Source organism: Puma concolor, chromosome C1 (genome assembly GCF_028749965.1).
Source record: "Puma concolor isolate L17-30 chromosome C1, mPumCon1.1.hap2, whole genome shotgun sequence".
Lineage (NCBI taxonomy): Eukaryota > Metazoa > Chordata > Mammalia > Carnivora > Felidae > Puma > Puma concolor.
The window spans coordinates 155520463-155536748 of record NC_141674.1 but is presented as its reverse complement, the minus strand read 5'-3'; the positions used below and the strand labels follow the sequence as shown (position 1 = coordinate 155536748).

The 16286-nt window shown below is 36.6% G+C and overlaps 1 protein-coding gene across 6 annotated transcripts in view; it reads right to left on the bottom strand.

Moving 5' to 3' along the window:
• The window catches only part of LOC112861323 (sodium channel protein type 2 subunit alpha), a 140548-nt gene that overhangs the window by 64417 nt on the left and 59845 nt on the right, over positions 1–16286 (bottom strand). For 4 of the 6 annotated variants that reach the window (XM_086718792.1, XM_086718796.1, XM_086718793.1 and 1 more), the window contains exons 4-11: positions 10419–10509; positions 9527–9655; positions 8866–8957; positions 7710–7982; positions 4753–4816; positions 2585–2726; positions 2262–2468; positions 600–887 (exon numbers count right to left, since the gene is read on the bottom strand). In XM_086718792.1, coding sequence (XP_086574918.1) covers positions 600–887; positions 2262–2468; positions 2585–2726; positions 4753–4816; positions 7710–7982; positions 8866–8957; positions 9527–9655; positions 10419–10509 — 1286 coding nt within the window. Of the gene's footprint in view, positions 1–599; positions 888–2261; positions 2469–2584; positions 2727–4752; positions 4817–7709; positions 7983–8865; positions 8958–9051; positions 9144–9526; positions 9656–10418; positions 10510–16286 lie in introns of those variants that run through there. The other 2 variants (XM_086718795.1, XM_086718797.1) reach the window with 2 other exon arrangements.

The window sequence follows — 16286 nt, the reverse complement described above, 5'->3', positions numbered from 1 at the left end:
GAGACAGATAATCAAGTGCCACTCAACACCACTATTTATTTAGTGTCATAAATATTCCTCAGTGCATTTCCACCTAACAATTTTGGCTACACTTGTAGAAAAATTTTGCTTCAGTTCCCCTTGAAATGAGGGTCTGAAGAATGATTCTTCCAATGAGGTTTGTATGTGAATGGGAACAACCACACAGATGGTCTGAAAGAATACACAGTTCACTTCTAGGAACCTGCCACTCAGAAAGCCCATAGTCACTGGGTCCAGGCACAGCAGCATAGCTAAAAACGGATGGGAACCATCTGCTGAGAATTTCTCATGTGGAAACTTGCCCCGAGATGTTTGAGTCTTCAACAAAACCTCAAAACCACAAACCTTCCCAAGCTCAGTGGGGATCTACGCTCTAAAACTGCTTTCTTGGGATTCCAAAAGTCACAAAACTCACAAAGTCTCTGAGGTGATAATCAAAACACTTGATGATCATTACAATTCTGAAAGCACTGTGCCATCCAGGGGTAAGACGGTTTTATTTCTACCAAATGCTGGCGTATCTTTAAAACATGGCTTGCTACGAAAACGCAATTTGCGTAAGCTAATAATATCTTTACCTGGTGTGGAGAAGAAAACCTCTTTTCATATGTCAGCCTGCTTCCTTCTAAGGAAAAACGGAAACCTTTTCTTCTTATGCTGTCTTCGGATTCCGATTTGCGGACTCCGTCTTCTTTGTCTTCTTCTCCAGACTGTTCTTTCTGCTTCTTTTTCTTCCTTCTGTTTTTCAGCTCTTTTTCACTCTTGGAGCTCAACTTTGATGCTACTGAAGAACTCTCTGAGAAAACGCCTATCCCGCCGGCACCACTGAACTCTCTTGATTCAGCAGATGCTGCCGCAGCTGCTGCCTGGAAGGGCATGTGGTAAATGGTAGTTGCATACAAACCTTGCGAAACTCTATCCATGTTTACTGCTTAATTTACTTTTAGTATCATGAATACGATCTTGAAAAACAATTCTCCATTCTGGTCCATATGTTGGAAAACAATGCATTGTCAGTAGACCAATTAAAGAATTAAAGTCAATAGACACGTGGAAGATGATACATGTGACTTTGATGGAAACTTTCAAGCTCTGGCCTCTCCATATGCTCTCTAATTATTCAATAATATGAGCAAGACGTTCAACTATCATAACACAGTTTTCTATGACTTAACCACTAGTTTAAGAAGGAAAGAATTCAAGAATTAAAGGTTTCCTATTTCAACCTGATCCATCACGCTTCCACTTGACAGTCACTTTTGGCACCCTTCTAAATTAGTGAATTTAGTTCAACCAAATATTTTTATTTAAAAAAAATCTCCCCCCTCTCTCACTTGAGTATTTCACTAAGAAATGTACAACAAAAACACGTTACAGATCATATGTAAGGGAATCCCAGATCATGGCCTCTGAATGAATTTCTAAATTATAACAGCACAGTTTTTGGAAAGATATGGTATTCTATGTTGCTGCTGTTACCCCAGTATATTTTATCTATCTGACCTTTATTAAATATTTAGGAGACTCAGTATTAAAACGTAACTATAATTAAGATCCAAGAAAATCCAAAAATAGGCAATTGGATTAGCTAATGCCATTAAGTCAAGGAAATATAATTTGGAGCTATTCTTGCCTTATTCTGAAGTCTTATCAAGTCCAAATTAAATTATTTTTACAGGATAGGAGGCAAAGCATGTAGTGATTTACTGTATTTATACACCAGCATTTTTCTTATGCAATCCATAAACTTGCATTAAGCACCCTTCAAATAAAAAACAAATATTAAATAGGTCTTTGTTTTTTCAGATGCTAGGAAATAATCTTCTCAGCTTGACTCTGGTTTTCTGACCTTTCCCACCTCTAGTGACACTAATGAAGAAGTAACTAGAACAAATTCCTCTTCCCCAGAAACATTAAGGAAATGCTTTGATTGACAGCATGTAGGTTTAAGTACTTTGTGAGCTTGAGCAAATGAGGAGTCACAAGGGAGAAAAAAAAAGTCAACAAAGCAATTATAAATTCTCCATGTGTTGATGCCATCAGATTGACAGTAATCATCAACATAAAATAATAATCTCCTAAAAACCTAACAGGCTTTTAACACCAAACACATATGACATGTTTCAAATGTCACTTTTATCCACTACTGATTTTGTGTACTAAATGCCACTGTCCTCACCGGTGTGGTCAGAGGATTGAGATCAACAAGCACAAAAGAGCTCTATGCTTGCTAACTATACCTGAGCTTCCTCTTGTTGCTTTTTTAACTGTTCGAGCATCTGTTGAAATTCAGCCTCTTTCTGTTCTGCCTCTTCCAAGGTGGCCTGATTCTGTTCCTCGTAGGCCATGGCCACCACAGCCAGGATTAAATTTATCAGGTAGAATGAGCCCAAGAAAATGACCAGCACAAAAAATATCATGTATGTTTTCCCAGCAGCACGTAGTGTCTGCAAAAATGTAAGAGATATTTATGAAATTTTACATAGATGTTACAGCTTTTATAGCAATTCTCTTGATCTCAGTATTTCATGCCTCCCAGAAGAATCATTTTATCTGTTCTCACCAGTTGGTAAAGGTTCTCCCAGAAGTCTTGAGTCATGAGACGAAATAAGGACAAGAAAGCCCAACTAAAGGTGTCAAAGCTTGTATAGCCATAGTTGGGGTTTCTACCAGCCTTCACACAGATGTATCCTTCTGGGCATTGGCTGTAATTAGATTAAAAGAAAGTCAGGACTGAAAGTCTGCAGGCTGACTTCCCTGTTTTTATAGACGCCAGTATCTATTTTATATGACACTAGGCAAAACGGATTTCTCTCAACTTACCCACACTTAACCCACTACTATGTGGGCTGATTTACATAATAACAGAATATATTAAGACTCTTTGTGGATTACTCTGTGATTCCTAATTGTCATTATATTTACCATGTCTCCATATAAAAGCAATCACATCATGATTAATATCTTCTGGGGCTTACAGACATGATCAGAAAAATAAGCCTACAGGGAAAAATTGATTTTCACTGAAGATATCTAGAGGCAGAGTGAGTCTGTGTGTGTGTGTGTGTGTGTGTGTGTATGTGTGTGTGTGAGTAGGGAAAAGGGGTGATGGAAGGATGGATGAGGGCACATGGAGAGGAGGGAATGACTCTGCATATTGAAGATTTCATAGTTATGTCCTTAATGATTAAACCAAACCTGGCCTCAATATTGTGCCTGACGCTTCTGGGCTACATGATCTCGGGTAAATTTCCTAACTTTGCTAATCGTCAGGCACCTCATTTATAAGAAAGGGCTAATAATCGAAATTGCCTTGTAAATAATTTTTTTAAACGTTTATTTACTTTTGAGACAGAGAGAGACAGAGCATGAACGGGGGAGGGTCAGAGAGAGAGAGCGAGACACAGAATCTGAAACAGGCTCCAGGCTCTGAGCTGTCAGCACAGAGCCCGACGCGGGGCTCGAACTCACGAGCCGTGAGATCATGACCTGAGCCGAAGTCGGACGCTTAACTGACTGAGCCACCCAGGCGCCCCAGAAATTGCCTTGTAAATATATAAGCATTGAATAAGATATCATATGTAAAGGACTTAGTATTACAGACAAGGAATTAAAATTAGTTTGTTTTACTTATCACTGGGATTTGGAGATAAAGGCAGCACAATATTTATCATATGAGCCAAATGTAAAGCCATTGGAAATTTTGCTACAGGTATTAATTATTAATAGCCACAATATCATCTTCCATTGAAAAAACATTAGAATTCTTTTGTGATTCTAAATTCTTGGGAAATAGGGGAAGGTAATTATTTCTCTGAATCTTCCTCGGCTTTAGCTCCAAGGGCAATACTTCTTTTTTTTTTTTGAATTTTTTTAAATGTTTTTTATTTGGGGGAAATAGAGAGACAGAGTGGGGGAGGGGCAGAGAGAGAGACACAGAATCTGAAAGCAGGCTCCAGGCTCTGAGCCTGTCAGCACACAGCCCCATGAGGGGCTCCAACCCACAAAGCGTGGGATCATGACCTGGGCCGAAGTCAGACGCTCAACGGACTGAGCCACCCAGGCGCCCCCCCCCCCCCAAGTGCAATACTTCTTAATAACAAATATTCACACATCAATCATAATAATCAAAAGCACATATTGAGTGCTATAATAACTATTTATTCGCTAATCCATTTAATTCTCATAGCAATTCTATTATAGTAACCATTTATTACATGGAGAAACTAAGGCACAGAGAGGGTATATGTTATTTGGTGGAGTCAGGCTTGAATCCATGCAAACTTCCCAGTCTATGCTCTTAACCACTTTGCTAAAAGATGCTCGACATACACTCACCATGACTCAGATACTGTCATTATCTTCAGAGATCTTACATCTGAAGCCATGGAGACTACATTAGCATATAAAAAATATCACACTTACAAAAGTACATGCTTATGAATTCCATTAACTTAATCTTCTAATACATATGTACTGCTTTTTCAATTTTCCATTTAACTAATTTGGAAGATTAGCTGTGACCTAGTATGGAAAAATAATTGCCGCATATGAGTGTGTGAAGGAGGTGAGAATCCACACTTATTTCAGCTATTTTGAGAATCAGCGTGAAGTAGAATTTATGGAGGGCCCTGAATGAGGAGTGAGCGAGGGCTGGGTGGGTGGGAGGTGGCGAGTTATTGAGACTGATGGAGCAGTGTGGACTGAAACTCAATATGAAACATCACTTACCCTGCATCCGAGCTGTTGCCACAAAGCAGAGCGTCATTTTGCCCTTCCAAAAAATAAAAGTGACCTATTTAAAGAGGGAGGAATTGAAAGAATCATTAAAAAAGCCCTCAAAACACTTCAGCCATTGTGTTTAGGTAATAAGCCTTACAATTTTTTCAACCATAATGAAATAGATAAAATAATAAATGTGTATATGGGCTGAATGAAAATATTTCAATAATAACTGAATACTAAACAAATACCAAAATACAAAGTCTTCAATTAAATAAATGTTTAGAAAATGTTTAAAAATAATTTGGGGCTGGGGGAATGAATAACTATCATAATATTCTCATATCAGTATTTATTGCAAATATAAACTCAAATTGCTTGGGATGGTTAAAAAAAAAAAAGTTGCCAAATTAAGGCTGTTTGGCACAAAAAGTGAGAGAAAGGGATGCCTTGTTGTTCTGAAGTGCTTCCATGCAAGGAAAATTTTACTTTATAAGTAGTTTTTTTCCTGGACTCGAAATAGATTCAGACATTTTTTTTTTTCCTACCAGTTTTAAGTTAATTTCCTGTGAAAAGTGGCTTAGGTGTTTTTTCTTTCTATGATGCTCTATATAAGTATTGTGTTTTGGATTTTGGCATGATTACTGTCTTTCAAAGGAACAGAATAAACTTGTTTCTTTGAAGATATATAATTTTCTAAGTATATCTAATTTCTATTCTTTTTTTAAAAAAATTAAAATGTTTATTTATTTTTGAGAGAGAGAGTGCAAGCAGGGAAGGGACAAGGTTGGGGGGGGTGGGGACAGAACATCTGAAGCGGGTTATGCCCTGAAAGCTTGAGCAAGCCCCATGCAGGGCTCGAACTCATGAACTGCAAGATCATGACCTGAGCCAAAGTGGGACCCTCAGCCGACTGAGCCACCCAGGTGCTCCTATCTAATTTCTATTCTTAGGGAATACCTATATATAACCTCAATAATTTGCAAAGATGATCTTATAAAACATGCACATACATAAACATACATATTTACATATTCTCATACAAAAGCACACCAACACAGAAACATTAAAACACATACATGTACCCCACAAAAAATTTATTGTATTTAGGACTACTTAAAGCCTATGTTGAAGGAATACCCTAACATATTATGCAGGGAAACCTGGGTCATAGTTTTGTAAAACGTTTTAGACTTCACCTCACAATATGTACCAAAAAATATTTCCAGATTTTTAAAGATTGAAGATTTAAAAACAAGTCCATTAATTTAATATATAAGCTTTGTAAGTGTTTTTTTATGTAGAATATATGGGGGGCTGCTTTACATGCAGAATATCTAAATGAATAGTTTTACGATCTCTGAACTAAGAAGCATTTTCTAAACTTAAGTAGAGAAAACTGAAAACAAATTTGATGACTATATTGCTAGAAGTGAAAATCACTTAAATATCAAAAACAAGTAATAAGATGAAAAAGAAGCTATATTTGCCAAAGAAGACAAAATGCTAATGTGCTTGATAAATGAAAGAATTCATGTGAATTCTCCAAAATACACTATCACTTGACGAACTGAGTAAAAAAATCAACAGGTAATTCACATTTTATGAAATATATAACTTGCTAATGATACTAATAAACATAGTTTAAAATTTCTACTGCAATTAAAATTAGAGAACAAGAAGATACATGTTTCTTGCTACCAAAGGGTTTTAAAATACAGTCACAGTCAATATTAAGGGGAGTTCAGTAAGGTGACCACTGTGTAAGGAGTTTACAGTGGTATGATCTCTTCTGAGAGCAATTTGACACTCTGTCTCCATAGCCTTAATCTGGTTATACCCTTTGACACTGCCTTTCCCTGCCCTCCCCCTTTCCCAATATTCTATTAATAGAAGTTTATCTGAAGGAAATAATCAGGAAAAGAGAAAAGATTTATGTGCAAATATTGTTATTGTGCTGTTATTATAATATTAATAAATAGGAAACCCCATAAATAATATTTAAATTTTTTTATTTATCCAATGAATCTTAATTTCTGTGATAGAAATCTTCATAAGAATATCTACTCTTAAAAGATGAATATAATTTGGGAAAGGACAAAATTTCACATGGTTCTAAAAACCATGAAGGATACCTTAGAACAAGTATCCCAGTGGAATAGTGATAATCTAAGGACCAATGGAAATTGGCTAGCTAATTGTATATGGAGAGGGAGGGACTTGGACATCCAAATGACAAAGAGGCTGGCTTCAATGATAAGAAATTATATTGAAGTATATGATATTGTATGTTTATTCTGATGTCCATCCCTAAATATAATCAAACTATACTGATAAACAACTCTGAAACAATGACTGACACCAAAAGGATAAATTGGAATAACAGAAGTTGGGTGTGAGTTTATGCTTTCCTATTATCAATAAGTGAATGGCTGGATTGGGGTTGCTTAAATTTCTGATGAGTACAAAAATTTAGATTTTCATCTCGGTGAGTGACTTCTCTATTTTCAGGCATATCATATGCACGCAATACATATAATGAGTCAACTGAATAGGGCCAGATTATTTTTCCCCAGTCTTCTTAACAATGCACTTAAGCACAATACACTGAATAGTTCAAACTACTGGTTTATTTACTACGTGACTGAAAACTCCTGATTAATGCCTAGCCAATATTTTTTTGTTTATGCAACATAAAATTGTATTGCTTTCCACACTGGTTTAGGAAAAGATACGTTTTCGAGTGGTAACTTTGATCATACTGATTGGTAAGATAGGTAAGGGGAAAAAAGCAGTAAAATATCATTATCATATCATATCATAAATATCATTTGATTTCTGTATTGCATGTGTTATCTAAATTGGTTAAGCCATTTGGTTTACATTAAAATGGAGACAATTTCTACTATATGTATTTTTTAATATTTAAAGGACTAAACAACTTAATGGTTAAAAGTATATCTTACTTTTATCCTCAATGTATTCATCCCAGTTAAACATGCTCACTGTCCTATTGAAAGTGGTACCATTCCCATCCAATGAGTTATTAAAGAAGGAAGTGATGTTTATTTCAAAGGATGAATTATCTGGGGGCCATTGCAAACATTTATTCCGCAGGTTGCCCATAAACAGCTGTAGTCCTATTAGTGCAAACACGCTCAGACAGAACACGGTCAGAATCATTACATCAGAGAGCTTCTTCACTGACTGGATCAGGGCCCCTACAATGGTCTTCAGGCCTATGAATAAAATCAAAGGGAGGAATTTAAATATGCTATTCAATAGCTACTTTACCGACAAAAACATCATGAGCTTGTCCTGGAAAATAAAAATGTCATGCAGAATGCCAACAACATTAGTTTAATGTTTGTGATTGAATAAGATTTTCATGAAAAGCCTGCTAGCTGGTGAAAATGAATGAAAGCAGAACTTGTATGTCCATTAGAAAACCGTGAATGGAAATGAACCAAAAGTGTATTTCCAAATACCCCTCAGAGCAAAAGAAATGATTTTATTATTCATGCTTAAACACCAACCTTGTGTAAATATTTTGCTTTTATTTGCAGATGTCTTACTCCCTAACCTCTTATTGATTTTAGAAAAATCTATATGAATAGAGTAGTAAGAAATCATGAAGTCAATGGATTATGAGGTTACATATTTGTGAATTCTGCAAGCTGGAATATGGGTTAAAAAAGGAAGACATCTGAAAACTGAGCCCCATGCAGCACTCATGCTATCTCTCACTCTTTCATTTATCTGCAGATAAGATAAGATAATCACCAGTTTTGGACCTAAATGGTCAAATTTGCATGAGTCTGAATGCCTCATAGTTTAGCTTCTATGCGGAAAGCTTGACGTTACGGGATGCAAACCATGTAGCCTGTTACTGCAAATGCCTCATGCAAAAACTTGTTAAACTCAAAGGCTGATTTAGAACGGTCTTAAAGAAAGCAAGAAGTAAAAAAGCAAAGAATCAAATCCATCCAAAATATGATGTCCTGATTCTTGCGTTTTTACATATTGATTTGCAACATCTGACAACAAAAGGCTATGCACAAAAGCTGTGATTGTAGTGCCAATGCAGCTAAAGTCAGCCTCGGTGTTTAACCTAGCTCTCACCTGGAATGACTGAAATTGTTTTCAGTGCTCGGAGAACTCTGAATGTTCTCAACGCTGAGACATTGCCCAGGTCCACAAACTCTGTCACATATCTGTAATAGGGAGTTCACACACAACACAATAACAAAACACAAGAAACAGTTGGAGATATAAGGGGCCTACCACCTTATACCAGTTTCTTCTTACCTGGAATTACAGAAATAGTTTTCAAAGCTCTCAAGACTCTGAAAGTTCGAAGAGCTGAAACATTGCCTAGGTTTACAAATTCTGTTACATACCTGTAGAATTAAATCAGAGTTATTCAGAATTTAGGGAAATCTAAGTCTATGTTGGTCTTTCATCAAGACCTTTTCAACTTCAATGAGTGTTGGCATCAGATTTCCCAATTAAGAGAAAAAGGGTGTTGTCTTCAATCATAGTCTATGTTACTTCGGAAATTTTATTACTCTACAGTGCAAACTGAATCAAAAGTTAGATAATTTACTACTAGATTCCTAATTTCTCCAAAGTGCATAATTGATTAGAAGAAAAATATTCTAAATTCCCATGATAACTAAGAAAAATGCTTGATCTGTCAATGGAAGCCACCAAGGAGAAATACAGCATGGGCTCCCATCAGTGATTTATTATTCCAGGATGGAAAATGTATTAAGATACTTACGCAAAAGTAATGACTGTGAAATCCAACCAATTCCATGGATCCCGCAGAAATGTGAAATCTTCTAAACAAAAGCCCCTTGCAAGTATTTTTATAAGTGATTCAAAAGTATAAATTCCTGTAAAGGTGTACCTGAGAGGAAATAGCCAAGCCCACATTAAAGATCTAGTATGTAATTTACATGTACATGTTTTAAAGGAAACTTAACAAAAAAAAATTAGAAGCTTTCAGATGGGTCTATACTAGTCTCCCAATGATGTTAGAAGCTTAAGTAGAGTTTAAGGCAAAAGAAACATTACATTCTGAGAGACATTCTCATTGACTATAAGTAAATAAGTATTGTATTTGCTACATGAACTAATTTGAGGGCCCAAATAATATGCTTCTTTTCTTCCCCAAATAATATGGTTCTATAGGACGGTACCTGAAATACTCTAGCTTTGAGTCTGATTTAAGCAAATAGGTATTAACCCCCAAATTAATGAAGCACTGCATTCCGTAAAATATGCATCATTTAGAGCCATGACATATATACTGATAAAACATAGAAAAGTGATAGCCATGACAAAAAGAACATACAAACTAGGCATAATTTTTACCATTGGATATTAGTAGTCACTGATGACATTCAGAAGGGTATGAGACTCACAAGGAAGATAAAGGGCTGCAAATATCGGCAGTTGAACAAGTGCAGTAATTTGAGCTAATGAATGAGCCACTGCAAGCTTTGCCCTATGGGAAAGCCGTGGTTGAAATGAACTTTGAATCATTGTTTAAACTTGTCTGGTTAGGAGTAGCTAGTATGATTTGCTAAAGAAAACGATGGGGTCTCAAGATAGTAATTTAAAATACAAGGGTTGACAATACTGAAAAATATTTTTTATTTTCTACTTACTCCACATTCTTTGTCCAGTCTGGAGGGTTACTCATGGTCATAAATACACAGTTGGTAAGAATGGTGCACATAATGAGCACATTGAATAAAGTAGAAGAGTATTGTCAAGGAAGACAAAGATCAATGGGAAATCTCACTCTTATGCCCCGCCTTGCCTTTTACACCATGAAGTTTAGAACTTTTATGCTCTTATTATTTTATTCTTCAGTTCATCTTTTCCATTTCTGTAATTCAACAACCACATATTTAGGCCATGTCAGGCCAAGTCATCAACTATTTTGAGGCCATTTAGGTGTTTTTAATAATTGAGAATAAAGATTTGGGTTCACCAGTAAATAATTTATCAATTTAAGTTTTTTTTAAATGACAGACTCAACAACTGAACTGCAAGTTCAGCATGTCTGTAAATCCTGAAAAAAATTCAACAAAAGAATTTAAGTGATGAATTAAATGCATTATAATTCCATTAAAAGGATCATGTTGGCAGAATGCCTTTAATAAGATCCTTTCTGAGTGGAGGGTATAAGTGCTCATAAAATTCTGAACAGTAAGAAAAGGTGGCTGGTATTAGTGATGGCATTTCTTGGGTTTGTAATTGTGGCCAAATGACTTATTGAACCTAATAGTTGGTTCAATTCTCTATAGAAGTGAGAAAAAATAACCATTTCACAGGATTGCTATGAGGATTAGTTAAAATATGCAAAAGCTCCTACACTTAATGTGCTCAATAAATTACTTTCCTAACTTCCTGAATCATAGAGAACACTACTTATAACATCTGGTTTGTGTCACTGTACCCACTTGGCCTTTGTAGACATAGCCAATGCCTTTCACTTTCCTTTACACTGAAAAACAACAACAAAAACTATGTGAAAATATTCAGTAATCAATTAAAATGACTTTCATATATAATAAAAAGCACAAGAAAGATTCAGTTGTAATTATGCAAAACAACAGCCTTTATTGATGTAAACTTAAACACAGTGATAAAAATCCCTGAGATCGAATAAATGCTGCTCGTAACCCTAATTACTTGTAATTTTTATTATACATTTTCACATTACTGACACATAACAAAATAGTAACATGATTTTAAGTGCAGTAAAATGCGCCAGTGAGTAGTCAATGTTGCATTAATCTATAATGGAAGTTTCTTTGCATCTACAACTGCCTTTAGTCAAAGCAAGAATTCATTTTTTGCTTTTACTAACAGTGATATAAGGCGCATGCTTAATTCTCAGCTTGTTCAAATGCATCCACATGCAAACAGTCCTAAGTGAACGATGTCGATCAGCCACGTGAGGGCACTACAACCTAGAGAACACTAAGAAACACCATCTCGAAGAAACCTATTTTTCCTTAATTGCTAAAAATAAACAAAAAATAAGATAAAATTGAAGATGATTCGCTATTAGTATATACAGCCAGAAGACCTTCTGTGTCTGCTGGCCTGCAAGGTTCTACTAGAGAAAATAACTCCCTTTGGCAGATCGGCACCATTCTAAATGCATGATTCTGAACCTCAACGGTCCTCTACACAGTCCTGCATTTCTCCACTTAGCTCCATCTCCTACCCTCTGCAAAGACAATTTCATTTCATTCATTCTCCGATTCAAACATTCTCCAATCCCCTCTGACCTCCAACCCTCTTCCTTCCCTCCCCACCTGAAGCTGATGTCCTTATCTCTGACTTCACTGAGAGAAAAGATAGACTGCCATATCTCTACTTTCCACCCCTGAGTTGATAAACTCTGTAGTTTTTTGGACTTATCCTTTCTTCCTTCCTGTTTCAACAGGGAATGTTTTCAATTCCCTCCACTCATACTCTGGACATCTTCTTCCTTTCCAGAATACTTCAGAAATCTCTCATCTTTTCTCTTACCTTCATTATCTCCCACACTAGGGGGGGCTTCTTATCAACATAAACTTGCTTGAGCCTCTCTTGTCTTGGGGGAGGGCAGACTTTCTTGTAATCCCAAATCTTTTTTACCTACTTACAGCTTTAACTTTTCTGGATTTCACAGCCAAACTTCTTGAAAAAGCAGTTTATCTTTTTTCCCCCTCATGCATCCATACCATTCTTAGCTGACTAGCTTTTCTTTCTAAAGATGGCAGACTGCATGTTTTGCCACTAAAAACAAAAGGGCAATTTTGAGTTCTTATTTGATTTGCTCTCTCAGCAGTGTTCAGCAAGGAAGATTCTTACCTTTTTCATGTTTTCTTCCCTTCTCTTTCATGAGGTCCTAATCCCCTGGTTTCCTTAGGCCTCAAGGGCAACAATTTCTCTGTATCCTTTGAAATGTTGCAATTTCCTTTTGAAAAGGAGACGGTATCTCGGCCATTTCTCCCCTCTCCTTTATTCATGCTAGTAGAGTTCATCAACCCACAGAGCTTCAAGGGCCATTTATGTACACACCATCTCAACTGTTTCTCTCCAGTTTAGGCCTTTCTTCTGAACTCTACACAACCAAGTGTTCAAATGACATCCGCACTGCATATCTCATTAATATTTCAAAATCATTTACAAGATTTTGAGTTCTAAAACTGGACTAAAAATATCTTTTCATAGTGCCTTTCCCCCTCCACCACCCCACCCAGGACTGCACCTTTGATTCCCTGCATCTTATAAAATATCCCATGATCTAGCCAGAACCTAGAAACAATCTTGGATTCTTCTCTCTCCCTAGACCTCTACATCCAATTTAGCACCAAATACCGTCAACTCTATCTGCTATCACTGAATTCAGTGCACTTTTGCATCCCCATGTCACTACAAAGTCAAGTGCCCACCAAGTGTGACTGAGATTACTGCAGTTTCCTCCAAACTAGTCTCTCTGAACCCACATTTAGTTCCTTTCAATCCATCCTGCATACTGTGCCAAAATGACCCATGCAAATGCAATTCAGATAATTTTAATAGCTTTCCACTATTCTTGGGATGATGATCAAATGTTTTAACACAGTCTAGGTTCTAGAAGGTCCAGCCCTTGTCTATTCCTCTAATTTTGTATTCTTTACTCTTTTTAAAAAATGTTTATTTATTTTGAGGGAGAGAGAAAGCCTGTGCACATGCACATTGGGGAGGGGCAGAGAAAGAGGGAGAGACAGAATCCCAAGCTGGTCCTGCCTGTTAGCAAAGAGCCGGACACAAGGCTTGATCTCACAAATGGTGAGATCATGACCGGAGCCAAAATCGAGAGTTGGACGCTTAACTGACTGAGCTACCCAGGTGCCCCTGTATTCTTTACTCTTGATTTCACTCTGCCCAGTCCTGTATTACTGTAATTGTTTTAGATCATCTAATGAAATATTCTCATTCTCAAAGAAGGGTCTTTGCAAACGCCACCTCTTCTGCCAGGAAATGTTCTCTCCCGCACTATAGCCAACTCATACTTGTTCTTCAGTACTCATTTTAAAAATGATCTTTGGTAGAAATTTATTCACCATAGTACCTCACCTGTTTAGGTCTACCAGTTGTATATCCCTGCAGCATCTTTTACTAGTCTTGCAATGACTAATTTTAATGCTGGTCTTTTCTTCTACTACATTGTCAGTTTTGGGAGGGCAGATACCATGTCTGTACTGTTCGCCACTATATGCTTGCCATTTTGCACAGTCAGTTAACTATTGAATGAAATAAATTTTGCAACTCATTTATTACTAAACGGAATAACAGTTTTCCTTTCTAATGATTTTCGATGATGTATTGATTGACATGGGATAAAAATACATCATGAAATCTGTCTTCAAATATATTGAGTACAAAAGTCTCTACACTTTGTTTTTTGAAAGAGAGGACAGAAGGCAAACATAAGGTAGAAATTAACAGCCTTGTGGTATTTATGTCACATAATAACCTGAGCCATGGTTTTATGACCCTTAAAAAATATGTACCCTTTTTTTTAAGCTAAGCAAGATTCACTTTTTTTTAAAGTTTATTTATTTATTGAGAGAGAAAGCGTGAATGAGTGAGGGAGGGGCAGACAGGGAGAGAGAGAGGGAATCCCAAGCAGGATCCTCACTGCCAGTGCAAAACCCAGTGTGGGGCTCGAACCCATGAACCATGAGATTATGACCTGAGCCAAAACCAAGAGTCAGATGCTTAACCGGGTGAGTCACCCAGGTGCCCCTATTTACTCTTTAAAATGGTAGAATTTAGTTAAATAATGAAGTAAAATATATATTTCAATATTAACAAATAATAGAAATGATTATTGTCCCATAAGTCACAATTAATAAAGCATTTATACTCAAACAGGAATTTTCCACATTACCTGACTATCCTTTTAATAATAAAAAATACATTTAAGTTAGAGATCCTGAGAGACACTAAGGAAAGGAAAGGAAATAAAACTATTTTGCTTTTAAAAAAAATTTTTTTTAACGTTTATTTATTTTTGAGACAGAGAGAGACAGAGCATGAACAGGGGAGGGGCAGAGAGAGAGGGAGACACAGAATCTGAAACAGGCTCCAGGCTCTGAGCTGTCAGCACAGAGCCCGATGCGGGGCTCGAACTCATGGACCGTGAGATCATGACCTGAGCCGAAGTCGGCTGCTTAACCGACCAGGCCACCCAGGCGCCCCTTAAACTATTTTGCTTTTAAAACAAAAGATAACTAGATTTAGGTTTTCTGCTTTTGATTTAATAGGTATCTCTAAATAGGGTGTGTCATTATTCATCAATTTTAAAAAATCACTGTGGACTAATTTTATCAGTCACATACTTTTAAAATTCTTGGAATTTGGTGAGTGACTTTTTGTAGGGTTTCAGATAATCATAATAAATATACAGATACGAGAAAAATGTAGGTATGGGTTTTGCATTGGTGATACCACACATTGAAAAAGTATAGAAACTCCACATCAAGGGGGCTTTCAAGGGGCAAGAACTAGTAATAAAACCTGTAAATCTTGTATTATTTTCTAAATATACAGGCCAAGACATCAACTAGAGTATATTTTTCAAAACAACAATGTATCCCAAAACAATATTTCCTTAAGAGCTTTGGAATATAAAATAAAATGGAAGCAGACTAACCTTATATATTTTCAGGGAAAAAGGAGTTTTTACATCTATTAATTTATTATTTAAAAAAATTTTTTTTAATGTTTATTTTTGACAGAGAGAGACAGAGCATGAGCGTGGGAGGGGCAAAGAGAGAGGGGGACACAGACTCTGAAGCAAGCTCCAGGCTCCTAGCTGTCAGCACAGAGTCCGATGCGGGGCTGGATCTCATGAACCTCAAGATGATGATCTGAGCTCAAGTCAGATGCTTAACTGACTGAGCCACCCAGGCACCCTTCTATTAATTTATTTATACCTTGATGAAAATGTGTTAGCCTTTGATTTGATTGATATTAACCTGTCAGTTGGCACATGTAAAATATTTTCTGTGTGTATATGATGAAATGAAACTTCAAGTCTCTACTGAAGATGGTTTATGTAGCCTTTGACATGGAACCTGAATATTTAAAATATTGACATCGCTACCCTCAGTTCCGTGTAGATAGGATGGAGTAACATGATCTTTAAAGCAATGAAAGATGGACCAGATGCTTCCTTTACCAACCACATGGGTTCCAGCAAGTTAATTCTGTGAAGATCAGTTTTCTTACATAAATATAGTCTTAATACTTCCCTTAGAAGATACAATTATTTTTATTACTAGTAATCATTTTTTATTAAATCATTCTATTATTCCTCTTTTAGTGTTTTTTTAAATTGATATTTGAGAAAGAGAGAGAGAAAGAGAGACAGAGAGAGCGCGCGCGCGCGCGCGCGCGCGCGCGCGCGCATGAGTGGGGGAGGGGCAGAGACACAGAGACAGAATCTGAAGCAGGGCCCAGGCTCCAAGCTGCAAGCATAG